Source organism: Malassezia restricta, chromosome I, assembly GCF_003290485.1.
Source record: "Malassezia restricta chromosome I, complete sequence".
Classification (NCBI taxonomy): Eukaryota; Fungi; Basidiomycota; class Malasseziomycetes; order Malasseziales; family Malasseziaceae; genus Malassezia; species Malassezia restricta.
The window spans coordinates 979,045-1,001,026 of NC_040193.1; the positions used below are offsets into that span (position 1 = coordinate 979,045).

At 58.2% G+C, this 21,982-nt stretch overlaps 11 protein-coding genes and 1 non-coding gene across 12 annotated transcripts; 7 read left to right on the top strand and 5 right to left on the bottom strand.

The window, feature by feature from the left end:
- Positions 1–91: 91 nt before the first annotated feature.
- On the top strand, positions 92–1,405 carry MRET_0576 (peroxisome-assembly ATPase; the record flags this gene model as incomplete). The annotated part of the gene is made up of 1 exon (XM_027627203.1): positions 92–1,405. The coding sequence occupies one exon, from the start codon at positions 92–94 to the stop codon at positions 1,403–1,405; it is 1,314 nt and encodes a 437-aa protein (XP_027482722.1).
- Positions 1,391–4,483, bottom strand: MRET_0577 (checkpoint serine/threonine-protein kinase; the record flags this gene model as incomplete). Its single annotated transcript, XM_027627204.1, has 1 exon — positions 1,391–4,483. One exon carries the CDS (start codon positions 4,481–4,483, stop codon positions 1,391–1,393), a length of 3,093 nt encoding a protein of 1,030 aa, XP_027482721.1.
- Positions 4,484–4,618: 135 nt separating this feature from the next.
- Positions 4,619–6,100, top strand: MRET_0578 (ribosome biogenesis protein SSF1/2; the record flags this gene model as incomplete). The annotated part of the gene is made up of 3 exons (XM_027627205.1): positions 4,619–4,633; positions 4,669–4,698; positions 4,727–6,100. 3 exons carry the CDS (start codon positions 4,619–4,621, stop codon positions 6,098–6,100), a joined length of 1,419 nt encoding a protein of 472 aa, XP_027482714.1.
- A 110-nt stretch (positions 6,101–6,210) lies between these two features.
- On the top strand, positions 6,211–7,887 carry MRET_0579 (T-complex protein 1 subunit alpha; the record flags this gene model as incomplete). Its single annotated transcript, XM_027627206.1, has 1 exon — positions 6,211–7,887. One exon carries the CDS (start codon positions 6,211–6,213, stop codon positions 7,885–7,887), a length of 1,677 nt encoding a protein of 558 aa, XP_027482713.1.
- A 5-nt stretch (positions 7,888–7,892) lies between these two features.
- On the bottom strand, positions 7,893–9,047 carry MRET_0580 (calcium/calmodulin-dependent protein kinase I; the record flags this gene model as incomplete). Its single annotated transcript, XM_027627207.1, has 1 exon — positions 7,893–9,047. One exon carries the CDS (start codon positions 9,045–9,047, stop codon positions 7,893–7,895), a length of 1,155 nt encoding a protein of 384 aa, XP_027482751.1.
- Positions 9,048–9,208: 161 nt separating this feature from the next.
- On the bottom strand, positions 9,209–9,288 carry MRET_t0006. The gene has a single exon. It is a non-coding gene; the product is annotated as a tRNA-Gly (tRNA).
- A 130-nt stretch (positions 9,289–9,418) lies between these two features.
- MRET_0581 (protein of unknown function (DUF2423)) lies at positions 9,419–9,766 on the top strand (the record flags this gene model as incomplete). Its single annotated transcript, XM_027627208.1, has 1 exon — positions 9,419–9,766. One exon carries the CDS (start codon positions 9,419–9,421, stop codon positions 9,764–9,766), a length of 348 nt encoding a protein of 115 aa, XP_027483028.1.
- Positions 9,767–9,843: 77 nt separating this feature from the next.
- MRET_0582 (CDK inhibitor PHO81) lies at positions 9,844–13,119 on the bottom strand (the record flags this gene model as incomplete). Its single annotated transcript, XM_027627209.1, has 2 exons — positions 9,844–13,086; positions 13,114–13,119. The coding sequence occupies 2 exons, from the start codon at positions 13,117–13,119 to the stop codon at positions 9,844–9,846; spliced, it is 3,249 nt and encodes a 1,082-aa protein (XP_027482752.1).
- A 346-nt stretch (positions 13,120–13,465) lies between these two features.
- On the top strand, positions 13,466–16,732 carry MRET_0583 (exportin-1; the record flags this gene model as incomplete). Its single annotated transcript, XM_027627210.1, has 2 exons — positions 13,466–13,480; positions 13,511–16,732. 2 exons carry the CDS (start codon positions 13,466–13,468, stop codon positions 16,730–16,732), a joined length of 3,237 nt encoding a protein of 1,078 aa, XP_027482753.1.
- A 34-nt stretch (positions 16,733–16,766) lies between these two features.
- On the bottom strand, positions 16,767–17,477 carry MRET_0584 (golgi SNAP receptor complex member 1; the record flags this gene model as incomplete). Its single annotated transcript, XM_027627211.1, has 1 exon — positions 16,767–17,477. One exon carries the CDS (start codon positions 17,475–17,477, stop codon positions 16,767–16,769), a length of 711 nt encoding a protein of 236 aa, XP_027482747.1.
- A 477-nt stretch (positions 17,478–17,954) lies between these two features.
- Positions 17,955–19,550, top strand: MRET_0585 (DNA binding regulatory protein AmdX; the record flags this gene model as incomplete). Its single annotated transcript, XM_027627212.1, has 1 exon — positions 17,955–19,550. One exon carries the CDS (start codon positions 17,955–17,957, stop codon positions 19,548–19,550), a length of 1,596 nt encoding a protein of 531 aa, XP_027482748.1.
- A 1,176-nt stretch (positions 19,551–20,726) lies between these two features.
- Positions 20,727–21,962, top strand: MRET_0586 (bZIP transcription factor; the record flags this gene model as incomplete). The annotated part of the gene is made up of 1 exon (XM_027627213.1): positions 20,727–21,962. The coding sequence occupies one exon, from the start codon at positions 20,727–20,729 to the stop codon at positions 21,960–21,962; it is 1,236 nt and encodes a 411-aa protein (XP_027482749.1).
- Between the last annotated feature and the right edge of the window lie 20 nt (positions 21,963–21,982).

Here is a 21,982-nt window from a genome sequence, read left to right on the forward strand (position 1 = left end):
TGCTTCGCGAAGCGTCGTGCGACGTGCGACGCGGTGTGTGCCGTGTCGTCTTTCGCGATTCTCAACGAGTGTTGATGTAGCGCCCTCGGAAATGTACGAGCGCAAGGTGCGAGAAGGCACAATCCAGCGCGATGATTTTCAGCGCCAGATTGTGTCGATACTCGATCGTTTGCACTACGATTTACGCACATACAAGCAGCCGCCTGTGCCGGATGTCGAAGCATGCCTGGACGCGACCACTTCGACTTCGTGGGGGCTATGGGGATCGCTGACGAGTTGGTTTTCGCAGAACACGCACGGTGAAGCGTCGTGCCCTTCATTTCGCCCTGCCGGCACGCCACAGGGTCTGTACTTATATGGTGACGTCGGCACTGGTAAGAGCATGCTGATGGACTTGTTCTATCACACATTGCCCACGAATATCACGCGCAAGCGCCGAGTCCATTTTCATCAGTTTATGATCGATGTGCAAAAAAGCTCCCATACCTTCAAGGCACGCTACCGGGACAAGGGACATGACGACGTGGATCCTATTGAGCCGGTGATTCGCGATATTGCACAAAAGGCCGAGGTGCTATGCTTTGATGAGTTCCAGGTCGTGGACATCGCTGACGCCATGATCTTGCGTCGTCTTCTCGAAGGCCTATTGCGCTATGGCGTCGTGATTGTCACCACCTCGAATCGGCATCCCACAGAGCTCTACAAAAATGGTATCCAACGCTCGAGCTTTATCCCATGCATTGAGCTGATCGAGTCACAGTACCACGTCGTGTCACTCAACTCGGGCACAGACTACCGCAAGGTGCCACAGAAGCGCTACCAAACATACTTTACCCTGTCGGACTCCCAAGGCGCCGCAGAGTATGAGCAGCTGTGGCAGGAGCTGACCCAATCTGAGCCTGTGATGGAGAATCGCTCGCTGTCAGTGTGGGGCCGCTCGCTGCAAGTGCCGAAGAGCACGTCGCGTGTCGCCCGCTTCACCTTTCTGCAGCTGTGTGGCGAGCCACGCAGTGCCGCTGACTATATTGCGCTATGCAAAGAGTTCCACGCCTTTTTTATTGACGATATACCACATATGAACCTGGACATGCGTGACTGGGCCCGGCGCTTCATTACGTTTGTGGACGCCGCGTACGAAAGCAAGGCCCGTCTGTTTTGCACGTCAGAAGTCGAGATCATGAAGGTGTTTAGCAACACGACGACATGGGACGAGATGTCGTCGAGCCAGATGCGTGTGCTCATGGACGACCTCAACATGGACATGAGCGACGTTGGCAACTCGTCCATCTTCAGCGGCCACGAAGAGCTGTTTGCGTTTGCGCGTCTCTTGTCGCGACTCAGTGAGATGCAAACGAAGCCGTATGCTGACATGTCGGCTCAACTATATCATCTAAACGCGTCGTAGAGCCCAAATCTCGACTTTTTTCAGCAGCCCCTTGAGATTCTTGCCCGCATGGAAGCTGTGTGCTGTCAGCCACGCATCCATCTCGGCCCGCAACTCTGTGAGTTGTGGCCCGACGGCCGGGTAATGTGTGGAATTCAGCATCAGGTGGAAGAAGCGCGTCCACAGATCCGTCTGCCAGTACCGCCGCAGCGACTGCTGAATCTTGTATGTCTTGAGCCCATCGTCGTTGACGTAGCATGTTGTGTCCATGTATTTTCCAAACAGGAGGCAATGTGCAATGCTCGCAAGACCATAGTAGTCGGCCTGGTACGTCCATGGCCGCATTTCGCGCATTTCGACGCAGTCCTGCGCGCCTGGCTGCCAATCAGCCAGAAAGCGCTGATCCGGTGGATAGCAGCACATGTCAATCGCGCGCCCAAAGTCGATGAGCGTGACGCCTTTCGCGGCCCATCCGCCGGACCCGTCGGCCGCATACGTCGACGTCCATTCGTCCACGTCATCGGCACGGATCATGCAATTGTCGATCTTCAAGTCGCCGTGTATCAGACCAGCCTCGTGCATGCCTTGAACAATGCGGCACAGCTCATTCACAAAGAACATGGCCAGCACTTCTTCCACGCCGCCGCCCTGGCCCAGCACACTGCTGACGCCCGCCTCAGCTGCATGGTTCACCAGCTCAAGGAGTGTGCCCATCGAGGCATACTCGAGAAGCAAGAGCGACTCGTTTGCACACGATACAAAGCGACGGGCTCCTACTATCGATGCCTGCAGCTGATCAGGCAGGCGGTGTCGCAGCTGATCCAGAATGTAAAACTCCCATGGATTCGGCGGCGACTCGATCTTGAGGGCCAGCAGTTGGCGGCGCTCGAGCTCGTCAATGTCGTCCTGATCGACGTCAGCGTACGAAGCGGTGACTTGACCCGCGAGCGGCACACTTTCATTCATGTCTTGTGCCAGAAACACTGAGCCAAAGCCGCCCTCACCCAGACGCGAGTAGACGCTCAGCTGCATATCAGCCACTTGGACATCGCATCCGTTGCCCACCGACGACCGCCTAGAACGGGCGTCGAGACGCGCGCGTAGCGTCGAGAGGTACTGCGACTCATGCGCTTCGTCGACGTAGCCAGGCAGCTGCGTCACGGGGCGTGCAAGGTTCGATAGCAGCGTACTCACAATGTCTGGATCGGCGGGTGAGCACGGATTCGGGATAGCAAGCGACGTGGGTGGGGCGCGCAGACCGCCGTACGGCATAGCGTCTTCACTCGGCACATCTAGTGTCCAGCGCGACGAGTCTGTGCGCTCGGTGCGCTCGGTGATGGGTGTGAGTGGCTGGAACGGCGCACGAGCTTCGTCGGCCTCATCACTGCCACTCGTGACACGCTGCGGTGTCGCGCCCAGAGGTCGGCGGTCGCTTTGCGGCTGCTTCGGCTGCAAGCCAATGTTCTCGTCGTCGTGCACAGGCATGCGGTGCGCGGGTAGGGGGTACCGCACATCGTCGTCATCCGTCTCACTGTCATCCTCCTCGGACGAGCTTTCCTCGCCATTGAACATGTGCTCCACCTCTTCCATGGCGGCCTTGGTCACGAGCGTGGGGCTCGGCGGCCGACGGGTCAATTCGGGCAGCCACCGCCCGTGCCACGCGTCGAGGTGAGACCATGGATCCGTGCTGGAAGCTTCAGGCATCTGACGACGCCGTGCCATGAGCTCCTCGATGCACAGTTCGCGCGTGGGGGGAATGGGCTGGGCTTTGTCCCGCACAGCTGCTGTGAGGTCGGCGTCTGGGTACATGGCATCGAGCGGGACGACATGGCGCTCATGCACGGGCTTGGACGGCGCGTGCTTCTTTGTGCGCGGCCGAGCAGGCTCTGTGGGCGCTGGGCGCAAAGCAGCCTGGTCGTAGTGCATAAATGGATTCTGGCGCAGCTTGTCCGACTCACTGCGTGCGTGTCGCTGAAACACATCATCTGGACGGGGCGTGCGTCGCGGACTCGCGTCTTCGTCCGAGTCGCAAAACACTTCGAGCGCGCGTGTCTGTGTACGGGGCGTCTGGACGCCAAGTGGTTGCAGGCCGCGACGGCCCGATGCATTTTCCTTGTGTCGCTCGGCGGACGTACCAACACTCGCCCACGATCCACCAGATGCAGGAGCGACACCGTTTTCGTCGTTGTCACAGTACACGTGCATGGTGCGCGCATTAGGACGGACAGCTGCGGATGAAAGCGGCTGGTGAGAGCCCAGCACATTGGTGGGCACACTCTCAGCGCCTCTGCCCGTCTTGACTCCGAGCACACTGCGGCCGGCGCGTGCCATGGCTGCAGCGAGAGCCTTGGCATACGTCATGGGTTCGCCATCGTTCGTCGATGTCGGCATCTCGAGAATGCGTTTCTGGTATTCATGGTAACGCCGCTTAAGGCGATCGAGTGGACTGGCGCGGCGGGCCATGCCGAGTCGGTACATTTCGTCGGCCTCGTCATACATTTCGTAGCTCTCCAGGACATGCGCCAGCTCTTCATACAGACTTGCGAGCTTCGTGCCAATCTCATTCGCCATCAAAAAATGGAACACGTCGCGCGGGACATCTGTATGCTGGGCGTACAGTATCCACAGCCGCAGGTATCGAGAGTCGTTTTGGTACTGCTCCGACGAACGAAATTCACGTGTAGCACGCTCAAGCAGCGGTACAATGCCACTATCTGAGCTTTTGCCATCAGGGTAGTTGTCGATGCACCACTTGACGTAGGCACACCATGCCTCGAGCGGGTCGTCCGAGTCCTGATTCTCAGGGCCGAGAACTCGCTCTTCCCATTCTTGACGCTGCGTCGCAAGCACTTCTTGCCTCTCTTTATGGTGCATACTCAACGTGTGGCTGAGAGCGTGAGCGCTGCGCCCACGCGATCGAGGCTGTACATTCTCCTTCTGTGATTCAATCGCTTCAAACGGCGTGATGGGAGTCGACGACGTCTGCTCCGATACAGCACTGAGTGGTGTACGCAGTGGCGTACGGAGCGGCGTCTTTTGATCAGTGCCCCTCTTCAGCGGCGTCTGTGTGCTACGCAGCACCTCGGGCCGGCTGTCCATCGTGGGACTCGGTACACGCTCAGACCCCTCTGGCACAACACAAGCGGCACGCACGACGCGTATGATCACGTGATAAACAGACCAGGGCCACTTTTTTTCAGGGCTGCCGCCGCTAGCTCCAGAACCTGGGCCACGATGGTGGGCAAGAAGGTGCGTCGCACGAACGCTGCGCAGCTGACCGACAGAGAAGAAAGACAAGAACTCATCTGAAAGGTGTATGTACAATGCATCACTTACGACCAGCCGATCAGCAATTCTCAGACTGATTCGCGAGCGCCCAAGAGCTTTGTGATTCGTGGAGGCCGTGTGGGTAAGAGTGTGACAACGCTCGTTCGCGATGTGCGACGGATCATGGAGCCGAATACGGCAACGCGTCTCCAGGAGCGCGAGAAAAACAAGCTGCGTGACTATCTGACGATGGCCGGACCGCTGGGTGTTTCTCACATGCTCATATTTAACCAAAGCGATGCAGGCATCAATATGCGAGTTTTGCGATGCCCACGGGGACCGACTGTCACTTTTCGCGTCAACAAATACTCACTGGCGAGTGATATCATGCACAGCTCGAGGCGGCCCATAGCGCCAGGCACAGAATTCACGACGCCACCCCTGCTGGTGCTGAACAACTTTAGTGGAGAGGAACGGCATCTCAAGTTGCTCGTGTCCGTTTTTCAAAACATGTTTCCGCCGCTGCATGTACATTCCATGCGCTTATCACAGGTGCGACGTGTCGTACTCCTGAACTACAATGCTGATACCAAGACCATCGACTGGCGCCATTACCTGATTTCTGTTCGCCCCGTTGGCGTGTCCCGTTCCGTCCGCCGTGTAATTGAAGGAAGCACGCGTCCATCCTCTGCGTCATCGGGTAGTGTCACGGGACATGGAAGTGAACACAAACGGCACGGTCGAGCGCTGGTCAACCTCGGTAATGCGACAGACATTGCCGAGTACGTCATTCGTGGAAGTCAGGCGGCTGGTGGCGAAGATACCGATACAAGCGAGGCAGAGTCAGAACTTGAGGACATGGCCGATCCACAGAATGCTGTGCAACTCTCGCAGAACTATGTGGGCCGCGGCAATGCGGCCAATGCGCAACGTGCTGTCCGTCTGCGTGAAATTGGACCTCGTATGGAGTTGCGCCTCGTCAAGGTGGAGGAGGGTCTGAACGGCAGTTCCGTGCTGTACCATGACTATGTGCATATGAGTGCGTCAGACGTTGCAAAGCAGACGCGCGACATCACTGCGAAACGACAGCTTGCTGCGGAGCGCCGTGCCGAACAGGAACGCAATGTCGAGCGCAAGAAGCAGGCCAAGGCGAAAAAGAGGGAGCCACACCCCGCAGAAAATGAACCTGAAGAAGAAGAAGACGAAGCGGACGATCAAGATGACTTTGAGTACGAAGACGCCGCCGCCGGTGCACCAGCCAATGACACTGCTATCGCGCAGGACATTCTGGGCAGCGATGAAGAACTCTTTGATGAGGGCGACGAAGAAGAAGAGGATGCGGCCCAGTCAGACCAAGAAGATAGTGACCTCGAGCCTATTCCGCTAGGCGAGGTCGAGCACGATGCGCCTGTTCGCCGCCGCCAGGCACCGTCCAAGCGGCGTCGTTAGCGTGGGTCATAGTGGGTCTTGTACAAAGCTTACCTAAGCTCGGCCGGCAGGAAGGCAGAGACAATGACGCGTTGGATCGCAGAGCGAGGCCGACCCTTTGACCGTTGGGTATGGCGCAAATCTTCCAAAAAGATCCGCGCAACGCGGGTCTTTTCATCGGCGGACAGCGCCTCTCTGGCTCCGATATTCGTGATCAGAATGTGCTGGCCGTTCAGTCAATTGCGAATGTTGTCAAGTCGTCGCTGGGTCCCGTGGGCCTGGACAAGATGTTGGTGGACGATATTGGTGACGTGTTGATATCGAACGACGGCGCAACTATTCTGCAGCTACTAGAAGTGGATCATCCTGCTGGTCGAATTCTTGTTGAACTTGCGCAGCAGCAGGACAAGGAGGTGGGCGACGGCACGACGTCGGTCGTGATCCTCGCCGCTGAATTGCTTCGTCGCGCGAATGAACTCGTGAAAAACAAGATTCACCCAACGACTATTATTACTGGATACCGCCTTGCTTGTCGTGAGGCCATCAAGTACATTCAGGATGTACTGGCTGTCAAGATCGATGCGCGCGCGCAGGAGTGCCTGATCAACGTTGCCAAAACGAGTATGGCGAGCAAGATCATTGGCGCAGATGATGACTTTTTTGCACAGATGGCAGTAGATGCTATGTTGTCAGTCAAGACGGTAAACGGTCGCGGCGAGACCAAGTACCCTGTCAAGGCCGTGAATGTGCTCAAGGCACATGGCAAGTCCGCGCGCGAGTCGATGTTTGTGAATGGCTATGCGCTCAATTGCACAGTGGCATCGCAGGCGATGAAAACGCGCATCACAGGTGCTAAAATTGCATGCATTGATGTCAACCTTGTGAAGCAGCGGATGCATATGGGCGTGCACATCACGATTGATGACCCTGATCAGCTTGAAAGCATTCGGGCGCGTGAGAGCGAAATGGTGCTGGAGCGGGTGCGCAAGATTCTCGCGACGGGTGCGAATGTCATCCTGACGACCAAGGGCATCGATGATCTGTGCCTGAAAGAGTTTGTGCAGGCTGGTGCGATGGCTGTGCGTCGCTGCAAGAAGGAAGACTTGCGCCGCATCGCCAAGGCGACGGGGGGTCAGTTTGTGAGCAGTCTTGCGAACCTTGATGGCGAAGAATCCTTCGATGCGAGTGCTCTTGGACATGCCGACGAGGTGTCGCAGGAGCGCGTCGGCGACAATGAGCTCATTCTTGTGCGGGGCTCCAAAGTGCACAGTTCAAGTTCGATTGTATTGCGTGGTGCAAACGAGTACATGCTCGACGAGATGGAGCGTGCTTTGCACGACAGTTTGTCCGTCGTGAAGCGCACGCTGGAGAGTGGCTCCGTCGTGCCGGGCGGCGGCGCCGTAGAGACGGCCCTCGACATCTATCTCGAAAATTTTGCGACGACACTCGGGTCGCGTGAACAGCTGGCCATTGCTGAGTTTGCGCAGGCACTACTTGTCATTCCCAAGACGTTGGCTGTGAATGCGGCTAAGGACAGCACGGACCTCGTTGCGACGCTGCGCGCGTACCATACGGCTGCGCAAAATGCCGGTGCAACGGACCCAAAAAAGACGCTGCGTTTCTTTGGTCTGGACCTTCTCAATGGCACGGTGCGCGACAATTTGCGCGCGGGTGTGTTTGAGCCGACCATGAGCAAGTTGCGTAGCCTCAAGAGTGCCGTCGAGGCAGCTACGAGTTTGTTGCGTATCGATGATGCCATCACCATCCCACCTGAGCCGCCGAGAGAAGATCCTCATGATCATATGTAGACGAGCTACTCAGAATAGTTATATACGGGAAAGTAGGAGCGCAGCCATTCAAGCCAGCTGTTGGACGTTGTGCGCTGAGGGGCGCCAAAGGAATGGTTGTCGTGGTCATTATCTTCATCCGAATAGAGCGGCGATGAGGGGCATAGATCTTCGTGCAAAGGCTCGACATGTGTGTGGCTTAGGGCTTGGATCCGCTTGGTGGCACGTACTGTTGCCATAACGGACTTCCATTTCGAGCGGTAGTTCTCTCGTACACCTGTGCTAATGTCATTGCCATCGTCGTCACTCTCATGCGTCTCATCAGATATGAGTCGGAACCATGCATGATGCAAAGCATCTTCTGAGGTGATGCGCTGCTCGGGGTCACGGTTGAGACACTGCTGAACAAAGTCGATACCCTCGGCACTGACTGAATCCCAATACTTACCCTCGAATGAGATGGTCGCCGACTCGACTTGCTCGAGAAATAGCTTGGGATCCACCGAGGAAAAAGGAGCGAAGCCACACAGCATGCAATAAGTCACGATGCCGAGGCCCCACATGTCGACGGGCTTGCCGTAACCTTTGCGGGCCATGACTTCGGGCGCAGCATAGCCTACGCTTCCGCACATGCCATGCAGCTCTGTATCGGTGTGCTCGTACAAATGCGTCGCAATCCCAAAATCCACCAACACAATATCGGCATCTTGTGCCTCGGAGCGATACAAGATATTTTCCGGCTTAATGTCCCGATGCACAATTTCGTTTCGATGCATGTACGCGATAGCCTCGAGTACGACGTAAATAATACGACACGCAGCACGCTCGGTAAATCGTCCCTGCATGAGCCGATAAAAGAGTTCGCCACCGTGCGCTTCCTCAAACACGAGGTAAAACTTGTCCTTGGACTCGAACCAGTCGATTAGTTTGATGATATGGGGATGATTCAGGCTGCGCACCATTTCAATTTCCTGCATAATAATATGCTCCTGCCGTTTGAGCGAGCTCTTCTTGATGATTTTGACAGCCACAGGTTGTGTAGTGTGGTCAGGCAGTGTGCGTATAGCGGAGCGAACGACGCCATACGTTCCCTTGCCTATTGTTTTTCCAAATGTATACTCCTGTTTCTTTACATAGCTGGCCGGCTGTTCATATAACGAGGTATCCGCAACGGATGCCATCACAAGGCAGGGTATATATGCTCGCCGGGAGGGAAAAGCACTTGCGTGGGGAAAGGCCCATGTGTCCCCTCGCACAGGCCCAACCAGGCGTTCCACCTCCCTGCTACAACGCGTCATGTCCAATCATTTCGAGGCCGTTTCTAGGCCGAGTCGAAAAAAAATTACGGCGTGAGGGACTCGAACCCCCCACTACTGCTGTTCCCGGTGGAAGGCAGTCGTTATACCCCTTAACTAACGCCGTACCCACTGTACAACGTGTCAGACTTAAATGCACGGGCGAGGCCAACGTATATATACAGCAGCTGCTTAGGCAAGAACGCCCGTGTGTCCAAAAAAAAAAAATCTTGCTGTTTCACGACGTCATTATTACTATGGCCAAGTCGTTACGATCGCATTCCAAGCTGGCGGCGAGAAATGCCAAGAGGTACACAGAGGGAACTGATTATGCTGTGACGGCGGCTGCACGCCTACAGCAAGTGTCAGACCGCTTGAAGCAGCGACTGCAAGCTCCTAAGCTGTCTGAGACGAACAAGGACGAGGAGGAGAAGATGGATGACGCGCATGACAACGACAAGGAGGCAGACATGCAAGTCGAGGCACCGGCCAAGATCAGCACGTCGCATCCGCACGACTCGAGCAAGGACCGCTGGCGCCGCAAGATGCGCAAAAAGGGAGCGCGGCACGGCAGCGGCAAAAAGCGCCGACAGGCTGCGTGGTAATTTGTCCTGCCCACATACCCCATGTTTGTGTAACGAGTCCATCATTATAGTTGCTATGTATTGAACAGAAAAAAAACTTATTTGGTGCACTTGATGACATGGTCTTCGAAGAAGCCGTCAATGGCGTCGGGGCATGCGATGGCAGGCGGACCCAGGAGGCTGGGCTCGGCGAAGGTCGATGTGCTGGAGAGCGTCGTAGGGCGGCTCCGTGTAATGAGCACGAGGCCGGCTGCCTTGACTGCTGTGAGCAGCTCGGGCACCAATTCGAGGATGGAGGTATCGAGCATGAGGCCCAGCAGGTTGTTGCCTTTGGCGAAGCGCACAGCCTCGGCGATACTCGACTGACGTGGATCTGCATCCTTCGGCAAGGTGGGTACGGCGGCATCGCTGTGGAGCGTGGCATTGTTCATGAAAAACACGGCGTAGTTGGGCTGCTTCCAGTTGAGGGCGACACATGCGCTTGGCACGGTGCTGCTGAAAAACAGGCGGCGGCGATGCTTATCGCGGTGTGCGACGTCATACACGACTTGGAGGGTAGCATCGATGCAAGCGTTCAGAGGCTGGGCGGCGGCAGCGTCGAGTCGGATGTCGAGGGCCACGCCGACGTGCTGCGGCAGTGTCTTGAGGAGCGTCTCGAGGGATACGAGGGTCGTCGCGAGTCGCTGGCTCCACGCCGGCATAGCCAGGCCGGCATCGTCGTCGGACACATGCCATGCATGGCCGGTGCGCTGGGCGATGTGATCGAACTCTGTGGCGGTGACCTGGGCCACGGTGGGCGCCCATACATCGACGGGCAGTCGGTCGAGGGCGTACACGACGGGCACGAGGTCCTGGGTGAACTGGACCGAGACGTGGAGATAGTCGCCCGAGAGGGACGAGGCCGTGACGTACAGCGCCGTGTCCTGTCCATCGTGGGTGTTGGGATGCGGCAAGGGCGAGATGGTCAGCGGCTGGTTTTGGCTCGGGAGCGTGCTCTTCCAGTACGTCTCGACGTGCCCTCCGATCTGGAGCTGGACGCTGCCGTAGGGCCGTACGCATTCAAGGACGATGTTCATGTGTCCCATGAGGTTCATGTGCCAGTCAAAGAGCGGGAGGGACATGTGGGTGCGGTTCTGCAGGCCCTGGAGCACCTGCGGCAAGAGCACGGTCTTGGCGATGCGTGCCGAGCCGAAGGTGGGGTACATCTCGCACTCGAGGTAAAAGTGCTCCATGTCGGCGACCTGGAACGACACTTCCTCGCGCTCCTCGGCGATCGGGAATATCATGGTGTGTGGGATGCCAGCCTGCTCGCCGGCACTCGTGTTGCGCGGCGTGAGCACGAGCTTGAACGACGAGGTGAGGCCGGGGAATATGTCTGGCCGGTCGCTGAACGACTGGCGGTGCAGCTCGATCGACTGGTTGGAGAGGCTCAGGCACAGCAGCGATCGCTTGTCGAGGTAGTTGTGCCCGTACGTGCGGAAGGGAATGATGGGCGGAGGCAGGTGCAGGGACGGGATGCCATCGCCTTCGAGGTCCATGTCGGCCGTCTCGGCCACCGGCGCCGGCGGCGCGGGCTGTGACGTCTTGGGCGCCTTGGCGTGCGCCTCAAGCAGCATGCGCGTACACTCGCGCCAGCCATGCCACGCTGCATAAAACAGCGCGTGTCGGCCCTTCTCGTCGACCTGCTCGATCGAGGCGCCGGACTGCAGCAGCATCTCGACACACGCCGCGTGCCCGAACTCGGCAGCATAGAACAGTGGCGTACACTGTGTGCCTTTCTCGACGGCATTCACATCCACCTGCGCATCGATGAGGAGGCGCAGGCACTCGGTGTGTCCGGCACGCGCTGCGAGTGTCTGTGGCAGGAGTCCCTCGGTGTTCGTCCCGACCTCGGCGCCATGCTCGAGCAGCAGGCGCGTAATGTCCACGAGGCCACACTGCGCGGCGATAGCCATAGGCGACAGGTCGCTGTGCTCCGACTTGGTTTGCGCCGGCGCGCCGATGGACGCGACGTGGTCGAGGAGGATCCGCACGACGCCGGTGCGTCCACGCACGATCGCATGCACGAGGGGCGAGAAGCCATCGAGGTCGACCTGGTGCACGACGCAGTCGTCCGGTGAGCGCAGCGGCGGGAGCGACAGGAGGTACGTGCACACGTCCTCGAACCCGCCGATCGCAGCATAGGCGAGGGCTTCGCGGCCGTATACGTCGCTGGCGCGTGGATCGACGCCGTGTTCGACGCATGCGCGACACAGCGGCAGCTTGCCAGCATGAGCGCTGATGTGCAGGGCCGTGCGGGCGTTGATGTCGTCGACAAACGCATAGTTGGGCAGGTGGCCCTGAATCGCCGCGTCCATCGCGTCTGGCGTCGACGTGACGAGGGCGCGCCAGACCAGGTGCGCCATGCCTGCGTGGATGGGCGGATCGAGATCGCCGCCGCCGCTCGTCTGCTGCTGAATCTGTTCGATGAGCTGCTTCGCATCGTCGACGCGCGACTCGTGGACAGCCTGCGTGAGTTGGCCTTCCAGCTCGACGATCACGTTGTTGTGCTTATCGGCGGAGTCAAAGTCCAGCGGGCGCTCTGACGCAAACTCGAGGTCGTCGACGGGGTCGTCGTCGGACACGAGGACGGGGCCCGTGAGAGGCGCTGCGCCACGAAGCAGGGCCACCTCGTTCTTGAACGGCGTGCTAGGAAGCTCGTGGCCATCAGCGAGGCTCTCGAGCTGGAGGATGCTCGCCGATGCGATATCGCTCATCTCGGTCATAAATTCGCGGTTGAAGCAGGGCTGCACCTCGACCTGGCGGGCCAGATAGAGCTCCTTCGTCTGCGACTTGAATCGCTTGTCCCACTTTTTGAGGATCTTGCGGAAGCCTGTGGCGTTGATCTCGATAAACTGCTGCAGCTTGGACAGATCCTTTTCAAAGTAGCGGAAGCCCTCGAGCAGCGTGACGAGCGACGGCGTGTCGCGCGTGATCACATTGTGGCCGACGGGGCGATTCGCCAGCGCGATGAGATGCCGCTTCTTGGTGATGAGCGTCGTGAGACGCGTGCGCAGCTCCGACTCTTTCTGCAGATAAAACGCATTGATCTTCTCGAGCTCGCGCTCCAGGCGGAAGAAGAACGCGGCCTTGTGCACCTGCAGCTCAGAGCCGGGTGAGTCGATCGGGAGCAGCGGCTGGGGCCCATCGGACGTCTCCTCGGGACGCACACTCGTCGCAAAGAGCGCGGCATCCGCGATCCGGCCCTTTTCCAGCGAGTTGATGATCTTCTTCAGGAACTTGTAGTCCAGATAGTACGAGCCCCATCCAGAGATTTGCTGGCTCAAAATCTGCTTGCCAAACTAGCTCAGTTAGTGCCATGCACGCACCTTCATATCCAGACAGAGCGCAGCGCAGGTCGGTGTGCTTCGTGCCTACGACACGGTGTCGTTCGCGTCGCGTCGCTCTCAGCCAGCGCAGACCGCAGCGTTGCGGAAGAGGCCACAGCCGCGCCCGCCGCTCGCTCGTGCCCAGGGTCGCCCCCACCGACGCCGGCCGTGTGCACGTGCGGGCGGTGAGGATACACACCTGTTTCGACACGTGACGGTCCACGCGCCGGCGGCGTGGCCCTCGAGCCCAGCGGCCAGCGCGACGTGTCCGAGTGTGTCAGCGACGCAAACGTTGCTCTGTACCTTTTCGCCGAACCGAGGCCCTTCCTGTCGCAGCGAGTCGGTTCGAGCCATGGCGTCGATGGAGGTACGTACACACACACGGCTCACATGTCAGTCCATTCTGGACTTTAGCCAGGATCTAGATCTCGTCCTGCTAGACAACATCGTGGCGGCCATGTACACGGGTGCGGGCGCCGATCAGCGCATGGCGCAGCAAGTGCTGGCGCAGTTCCAGGAGCACCCGGATGCATGGCAGCGCGTGCCTGTGATTATGCAGCAGAGCACGAACTCACAAACCAAGTATATCGCTCTTCAGATCCTAGATAAGCTCATCGCGACGCGCTGGAAGGTGCTGCCCGTCGACCAGCAGCAGGGCATCCGCAACTTTATCGTCGAGCTGATCGTGGTCATGTCGTCGGAAGAGTCCAACCTGCGCAGCGAGCGCACCCTGCTCGGCAAGCTCGACACGACACTCATCCAGATCCTCAAGCAGGAGTGGCCCCACAACTGGCCCAACTTCATCCCCGAGATCGTGTCGTCGTCGCGCGGCTCCCTCGCGATCTGCGAAAACAACATGGCCATCTTGCGCCTCCTGTCCGAAGAAGTGTTTGACTTCTCCGCCGAACAAATGACCCAGGCCAAGGCGCGCAACCTCAAGAACCAGTTCTGTGGCGAATTCGGCGAGGTGTTCCAGCTGTGCACCGAAGTGCTCGAAAAGGCCAACAAGCCATCGCTGATCAAGGCGACACTCGAGACCATGCTCCGCTTCCTCAACTGGATCCCCCTGGGCTTTATTTTTGAAACGAACGTCGTCGACAGCCTCATCACGCGCTTCCTCGAGGTACCCGATTTTCGTAACGTCACGCTCAAGTGCCTCTCGGAGATCGTCAATCTGAATGTCGGTGCCGAGTACGACCCCAAGTTCGTCATTCTCTTCAACATGGTCATGACATCCATCAACCGCATGATCCCGCCGTCGACGGACATTGCCGGCGTGTACGAGACGTCGACGGACGAAGACCAGGAACTGGTCCTCAACCTCGCCCTGTTCCTCAGCAACTTTTTGATCTCGCACGTCCGCCTGCTCGAGAACGCCGAGAACCAAGAAGTGCTGCTCAATGCACACTTGTACCTGATCAAGGTGTCGCAGGTCCCCGAGCGTGAGGTGTTCAAGATCTGCCTCGAATACTGGTCCAAGCTCGTGAGTGAGCTGTACGAAGAGTACCAGCAGTTCCCCATGGGCGATGCGGGCTCGGTATGGGGCCTGAACCTCGGTGGCGCTCAGGCCATGCAGCGCTCAGCCATGGGCCGCAAAGCCTTCTACGTCAAGATCCTCTCCAATCTGCGTCTGGTGATGATTGAGCGCATGGTCAAGCCAGAAGAAGTGCTGGTCGTCGAGAACGACGAAGGCGAGATTGTACGCGAGTTTCTCAAGGAGTCTGACACGATTGTGCTCTACAAGGCCATGCGCGAGGTGCTCGTGTACCTGACGCATCTGGACGTGCTGGACACGGAAAATATCATGACGGAGAAGCTCGCCAGGCAGGTCGACGGCACCGAGTGGTCGTGGGCGAATCTCAACACACTGTGCTGGGCCATTGGTTCGATCTCAGGAGCGATGAACGAGGAGACAGAGAAGCGCTTCCTCGTGACCGTCATCAAGGATCTGCTCGGCCTGTGTGAGATGAAGCGGGGCAAGGACAACAAGGCGGTCGTGGCATCGAACATCATGTACATCGTCGGTCAGTACCCCCGCTTCCTCAAGGCGCACTGGAAGTTCCTCAAGACTGTCGTAAACAAGAACTTTGAGTTTATGCACGAGACGCACGAAGGTGTGCAGGACATGGCGTGTGACACATTCTCCAAGATCGCCCAGAAATGTCGCCGCCACTTTGTGATGCAGCAGGCGGGTGAGCAGGAGCCGTTTATTGATGAGATCCTGCGCAACCTCCTCCAGATCACGGTCGACCTATCGCCTCAGCAGGTGCACACGTTCTACGAGGCCGTCGGCTACATGATTGCCGCGCAGCCGCACCGTGCTACGCAGGAGAGGCTCGTGGCGAAGCTCATGGAGCTGCCGAGCAACGCCTGGGACAACCTCATGAAGCAGGCGCACAGCAACGTGGATGTGCTGAGTAACCCGGACAACATCAAAGTTCTGTCCAACGTGCTCAAGACGAACGTGTCGGCATGCTCCTCCATTGGCCCATTCTTCCTGCCGCAGATCGCACGTATATACCTCGATATGCTGGCGCTGTACCGCAGTGTGAGCGGCATTATCAGTGCCAAGGTGGAAGCCGAGGGCCTGATTGCCACCAAGACGCCGATGGTGCGTGGTCTTCGCGCCATCAAGAAGGATATCCTGCGTTTGGTCGATACGTACATCCGGCGTGCGGACGACCTCGAGGGCGTCAACGCCAACCTGATCCCGTCGCTGCTCGATGCCATCTTGGGCGACTACCACAACAATATCCCAGCAGCACGCGATGCTGAAGTGCTCAATGTGATGGCGACGATCACGACGCGACTGGGTGCGCTGCTGACGGACAAGATTGCGCCGATCCTCGATGCCGTGTTTGAGCCGACACTCAACATGATCAACCAGGACTTTGCCGAGTACCCCGAGCACCGTGTCGGCTTCTTCAAGCTGCTGCGTGCCATCAACCTGCACTGCTTCTCGGCGCTGCTCGAGCTGCCGCCAGCCAAGTTCAAGCTGACGGTCGACTCGATTATCTGGGCCATCAAGCACACCATGCGCGACATTGCCGACACGGGTCTGCACATCTGCCTCGAGCTGCTTAACAACATTGCGAACACGGACCCCATGATCGCCGGCGCCTTTTTCCAGCAGTACCTGCTCAACATTTTGCAAGATATCTTCTACGTATTGACCGATACGGACCACAAGAGCGGGTTCAAGACGCAGTGCCTGCTGCTTGCGCGCATTTTCGAGCTGATCGAGACAGACAAGGTTGTCGTGCCGCTGTGGGACCCCGCACAGGTGCCTGACCCTGCCATGAACAACCGCCTGTTCATCCGCCAGTACACGGCCAACTTGCTGCGCGTCGCCTTCCCGCACGTTCAGCCGCAGTACATTGACCAATTCGTGAGTGGCCTGTGCGCTCTGTCATCCGACCTCGTGCAGTACAAGGTGCATCTGCGCGACTTTTTGATCACGTCGCGCGAAGTCGCAGGCGGCTCGGACAACTCGGATTTGTTCCTCGAGGACAAGGAGGCCGAGGCGCGGAACCGCTTGGCGCTCGAGCGCGAGAACGCTGCCAAGATCCCTGGTATGCTCAAACCCTCGCAAATTGTGGAGGAGGACGAAGAGCTCTGACTGTGGCAAGAACTATGCTATGGATAGAAATACACTAGCGTCGCACACCCACGAGGAGCAGAATCACGAGGCAGACGCCGATCACGACCGCGAGCACGATCGTGTCGCGTCGCCGCCGTCGCGAGATGAGGGATATAATGCTCTGGACGCCTGGCATCTGCGCCGCGATGCGCGTCAGCCGCGTCAGGGTATGGCCGAGCTGCTCACGCTGCCCGCGGAATTCTTGCTGCGTCGCATAGGCCTGGTCCAGCGTCTCGTCCATCATCAGATGCGAGCGCTCCAGGTGTGAGCGCTCATCGAGGTAGGATTGCACTTCGGAAGCATGCTGCGTACGGTAGTCATGAATGTCTTGCTTGACGTGGCCCAACAGTTGATGCCGATCGAGCACCTGACGCACATGCGTCTTGGAGCGAAAGAATTCGCGCTCAAAGTCCAGAAGCAGCTCACGGTGCCGCTGGATCGCGTGCTTCTGCGTGTTATTCGGCGGAAGCAGCGGATCGTTGAGAGTGGTACCCAGCTCATCCAGCTCGTCCGAATACTGTACAAGCAGCGCTTGGATCTCCGCCTCCATTGCCGCCCGGTCCTGGACAGAGGGCGTCGAGCCGCTCATGTCCACAGAGACAGCATCACTGGGCGCCGCGTTCTTCCGTGCAAGATCCGAAACGTACTGTGAATAGGCCGTCAGCTTCGCATCCAGCCGCGACTGAGTCTGACGCACGCGCCGTGACTGCACCTCCCATGTCATGGGCGCCACACGATAAGCCGCGGGGCTGAATGTGGAGGTCCTCCACGTGTCGGAGACTATACTGTCACGTGCCTGTTACGGCCGACGTGGCTGGCAGCGTTGTTTTTCAGCTCGCTGCCGTCGGGAAAAGGGGGCGACGTAGACCGACCGACCCCCATCTGCTTTTTACCTCCACGCAGTAGGATCCGGCGCGAGTGTTTCCTTGGTGGCCTTCGCGTTCCTTGTCTAGTCGATCCTTTTCCGTGGTAGCACATTTGACGGCGCTGGTCATCGAATCTCTTCGGTGCTTTTCTCACATCCGCCAACACACCGAGCTGGTCGCGACGTGTGTCATCTGTCCCGGTCGTAGTCGTACTACCATCACCAGGACCATCACTACCGTCCCCACGAGTGGATCCTCCACCTCCACTGATACCACCGCGCTGCGTACGATTCTGCTCTCCGCGCCAGCACGGCTCGCTCCTCTAACTCTTCATCATGGACGCTAGTGGACCGCCACCGCCTCCCAGCTTTCAAGAGTCGCGCGCCAAGGCCGAGGACCGTCGGCCGTCGCCCACGCAGGACCAGGCTGCACAGCCACCCGCCAAAGCTCCCAAGCACGATGCCTCGTCGTACCCAGGCAAGTCCGAGCCCTCGTCGTCGTCGATGGGCCAATATAATACGATCGACTTTCTCGGGAACGTATCGGGCGGACCGCACGCCGCGGCTGCCGAGGCACTTGCGACATTCTCGTCCTCGGTCGGCAGCGATGCCGCCAACAACAACTCGCTATTTATGCAGGTGCCGTCAGGGCCGCCTCCTGCCTCGGCCGCCCCTCTGCACAGTACTTCCAGCTCGTCACTTCCGCCACCCACCACCTCGACACTACCATCGTCGGGCACGCAACACGGCCCACCGTTCCTGTGTCCGACATGCAACACATCGTACTCGCGTCTTGAATATCTTCGCCGCCACGAACGCCGCCACGCAGATATCCGGCCTTTTGCGTGTCCGTGTGGCAAGTCGTTCTCTCGGAGTGACGTGCTCGCTCGCCACAAGACCAAGTGCCGCGTCGTGCTAAGCGACGAAAGCGGCGCGGCAGCGAATAGCTCTGACGGACGCAAGTCGGATCGGCTGCAGCGCGTGTCATCGTCGATGCGCTCTACACGTGGCCGCCCTGCCGGTACAACGCGGGCCGGACGTCCTCAGGACCGCGAAACAAGCGCTCACGACCCGTCGGTGGATCCCGCCCTGGCCGGCACAGCTGCGGTCGATCCATCGATGCAGCCACCCCCGCCCCTTGAAGGCGCGTCGGACTCGCCGTACGCATCGTACACAAATGCCCCACCGCCCACGTATGCGCCGCATGGACACCCCGAGAGCAGTGACTATGCACACGACAAGGCGCCCTATGCACACCCTGGACCGTCTGGAAGCGGTGCCCCACCTGCCGCGAGCGTCGCCGGCGCCTATGGTGGCATGCGCATGGGCGTACCCCACGATCCCAAGATGTATGCGCACGGCAATATGCCACGGCCTGGCAATGCACCTGCGCCGTACTTGAGTGGCGCCCCAGCGATTCATCCCGAGCTATCGTCACGCGGCGCGCCAGGCATGTACAGCGGAGCGCCTGCCACGAGTACCACTGGCAGTCCTGGCACGGCGTCAGCCGCCCCAGGTTCGATGTACTATCCGCCATCGCAGCACAGTGAGCATGCTGGCAGTTATGCGACGCAGCCAGCCACTGTGACACACTATGATGGCAGCGCGGCGGCGGCGGCGGCTGCTGCCGCCGCCGCAGCAGCTGTGGCGACCCCGAATGGCACACAGCAGGGCGGCTCGGGCATCTACGCACCCAACAAGGAGCTCGCGCGGTTCTCGGTGCCGTCGTCCGGACCGCTTTCCCCGTTTTCGAACACGGCTCTCAATTCCAACATATCGCCGTACCTTTCAGCATTTTCATGTGCTCGTGACATGCCGCCGCGCGGTGGATCGAGTCCACGGATGAGCAACAGCACGGCCAGTGGTACAGCGCCGACTCAGCCTCCGGCACCGCCTTCGACAGACGAGGCACCTCCACCATCCGACTCATAGGAGCCTGGTAGACCGACGACGTGTGATAGAGTGTGTCGCGTGCGAATGTCCGTCACGATGAAAAAGGAGACTACGAGCGCCACAGCATGCCAGGCGATAGCATGCATGACGTCGTTCCTTCATTGTCTGCTGGACTACGTGTGGATTTCGAGCCGCACGACGTACGGCAACTAAGCATCGCGATGCGATGCCTACATGATCCTATCATGCTTCTATGCCCCTCATCTGAATGATAATAGCGGCGATCACATCTCTTTTGGCAGCTGGTGCTGACGCAACGCAGGCCTAGTCTGACAGTGTCTTTTCGCAGCAGGCCTGGCAGGATGACTTCGAGGCACGGACGTCTTGGTTATCTCTGAGCTTCGACATCATCTACCGAGCTCGCTCACAAATGGAAGCACGGAGGCTCATCCTATGTGCTATGTCATTGCCCATGCGCGTTTGTGCACAGGTCGATTGGATATCTACGTTTCCAACTTGGACGAACTAGTGTGTAAACGAGCGACAGCCTCGTCCGAGGCTACTCACATGCTGCCAAGATGTCCATTCAGGGGTATTTGATCTATGCACACGTTCTAACACGCATGCCAACGAGTCGCGAGAGGTCGCGATATAAAGACGTTGTCCGATTCGTTTCGGAACAGCACGCCGTCAACAACCGTTGGGCTGCACCGAACCACCCAGTGCTACGATGAATGAGATATAAAGTTGCAAATAGTCACACGATGATTCGCCACATACAAGTGACTCGAGCTGCAACTCAATCGATGGAGTCATACATGCACTATCTGAAGCCAATCCCATGGCTCTATTCTGACGTGCTTTTTTGGAACTCCACCTCAATTGCGAATCAAGTCTCGGCAGCGGTTGTCGTGGGAAGGACGGGGTTCTTTCGCACAGGTTTGCAAATCAATAAAGCCAGGGTGTAAATTTACACATGTTCCCCCTCTCCGACCGCGACACAGGAAGATATCGTACATTATGTTCTAAAATAGTATATTGATTCTCTTGTGTTGTATAAAGCGCTTGCTTTGAAATTTTCTCTCTTGTTTCTCGCGCTACTGGTCGTATCGAAACTGTCAGCATGCCATCGCAGCTGTCTTGCTATATGTTCTACCATGATGATGTTGCCTAGAACTTGTTTATTCGCTTCGGAGCTATTCTCTGAAGCATTCTATGAATCACTACATTAAACTTACCTCACGATTTACCACATTTCCCATTGTCCTCGACATGACAAGGGAGTGTATGAACCCAGCCAACGACATCTCTCGTGGCTCTGCTGTTGAGGATCCGTCCGCGACATGTCTGGATACGTTGTCGCCTTTGCTTCCGCTTTTTCCTCTTAGTGGTCCTGAGCATCACGGATCCATGCAGTCAGAATGGAGCGAGAGTACTTCGCCTAGTCTCGCAGACTCGTTGCTCTCGCTCGGCTTTGATTCTGCGGACACGATGGGTACGACGCTCTACAACAGCGACTTGCTCTCGGACTCATCTGTATCCCCAGTAACGACGCCAAAGGAAACCACAGCTTCGCGTCTTTTTGCGCCTGTCGATGCTGTCATGTTCCCCCACCAGGACACGGAGCTGGATGTCCCATCCCCGAAGCGCATGCGTATGGACGCTGAGATGCCAGCGCCCGGTATGTTTCAGTCTCTGCTGTCTGTCCTGCGCCATGACTTTACGCTCTTTCCTGGGGATGACGAACTGCACGTGCCGAGTAAGCAGGACCTTGACATGACGAATCCTAAGGCGGAGAAGGTGATGAGCTTGTTGGACACACTCAACGGGTCACCGACGCAGCAACCATCTGTTTCGACGCAGCTTCGATCAGGATCGTTAGACTCGACTCTGTCAGAGCCCAAGACGGCGCCTCCTGCATTGATGGAGAAGACGCCAACGTCCATGCCAGCGTCAGTGCTTCCCTCGCCACCGATAACGGGCCTGGCAGTGACGCCGGCCTCGATCAGCGCGCCTGCGCTCTCAACAACATCGATGGGCGGCACCAAGTCGTTCCGTGGGACGCGTAGACGTCGTCGTGACGTGGACGAGCTGCTTCCGCTGGATGCACCGATCCAACCACGGATGTATCACACCGAGTCGGCAACCTCGCGGCGAGACTCGAAAGATCACAGTAGCAGTGGTGAGGTTTCGCCCAAGAATGGCAACCCACTCGCTACGCCTACCTTGCCGTCGGCGGAGAACCAAGACGTGGATGCACGCGCTCTCAAGCGGCTAAGCAACACGATTGCTGCGCGTCGTAGCCGCCATCGCAAGGCTGAGGAGCTCAAGCGTCTCTATGACATGATTGAGCAACTTGAGAAGGAAGTAGGGGTGTGGAAGGGGCGATGCGAGGCAGCTGAGCAGGAGCGAGATCGTCTCAGGACGGACTCGGTTGCCTTGCGTATGTAAACGTGATAGGAGTTGCAAAC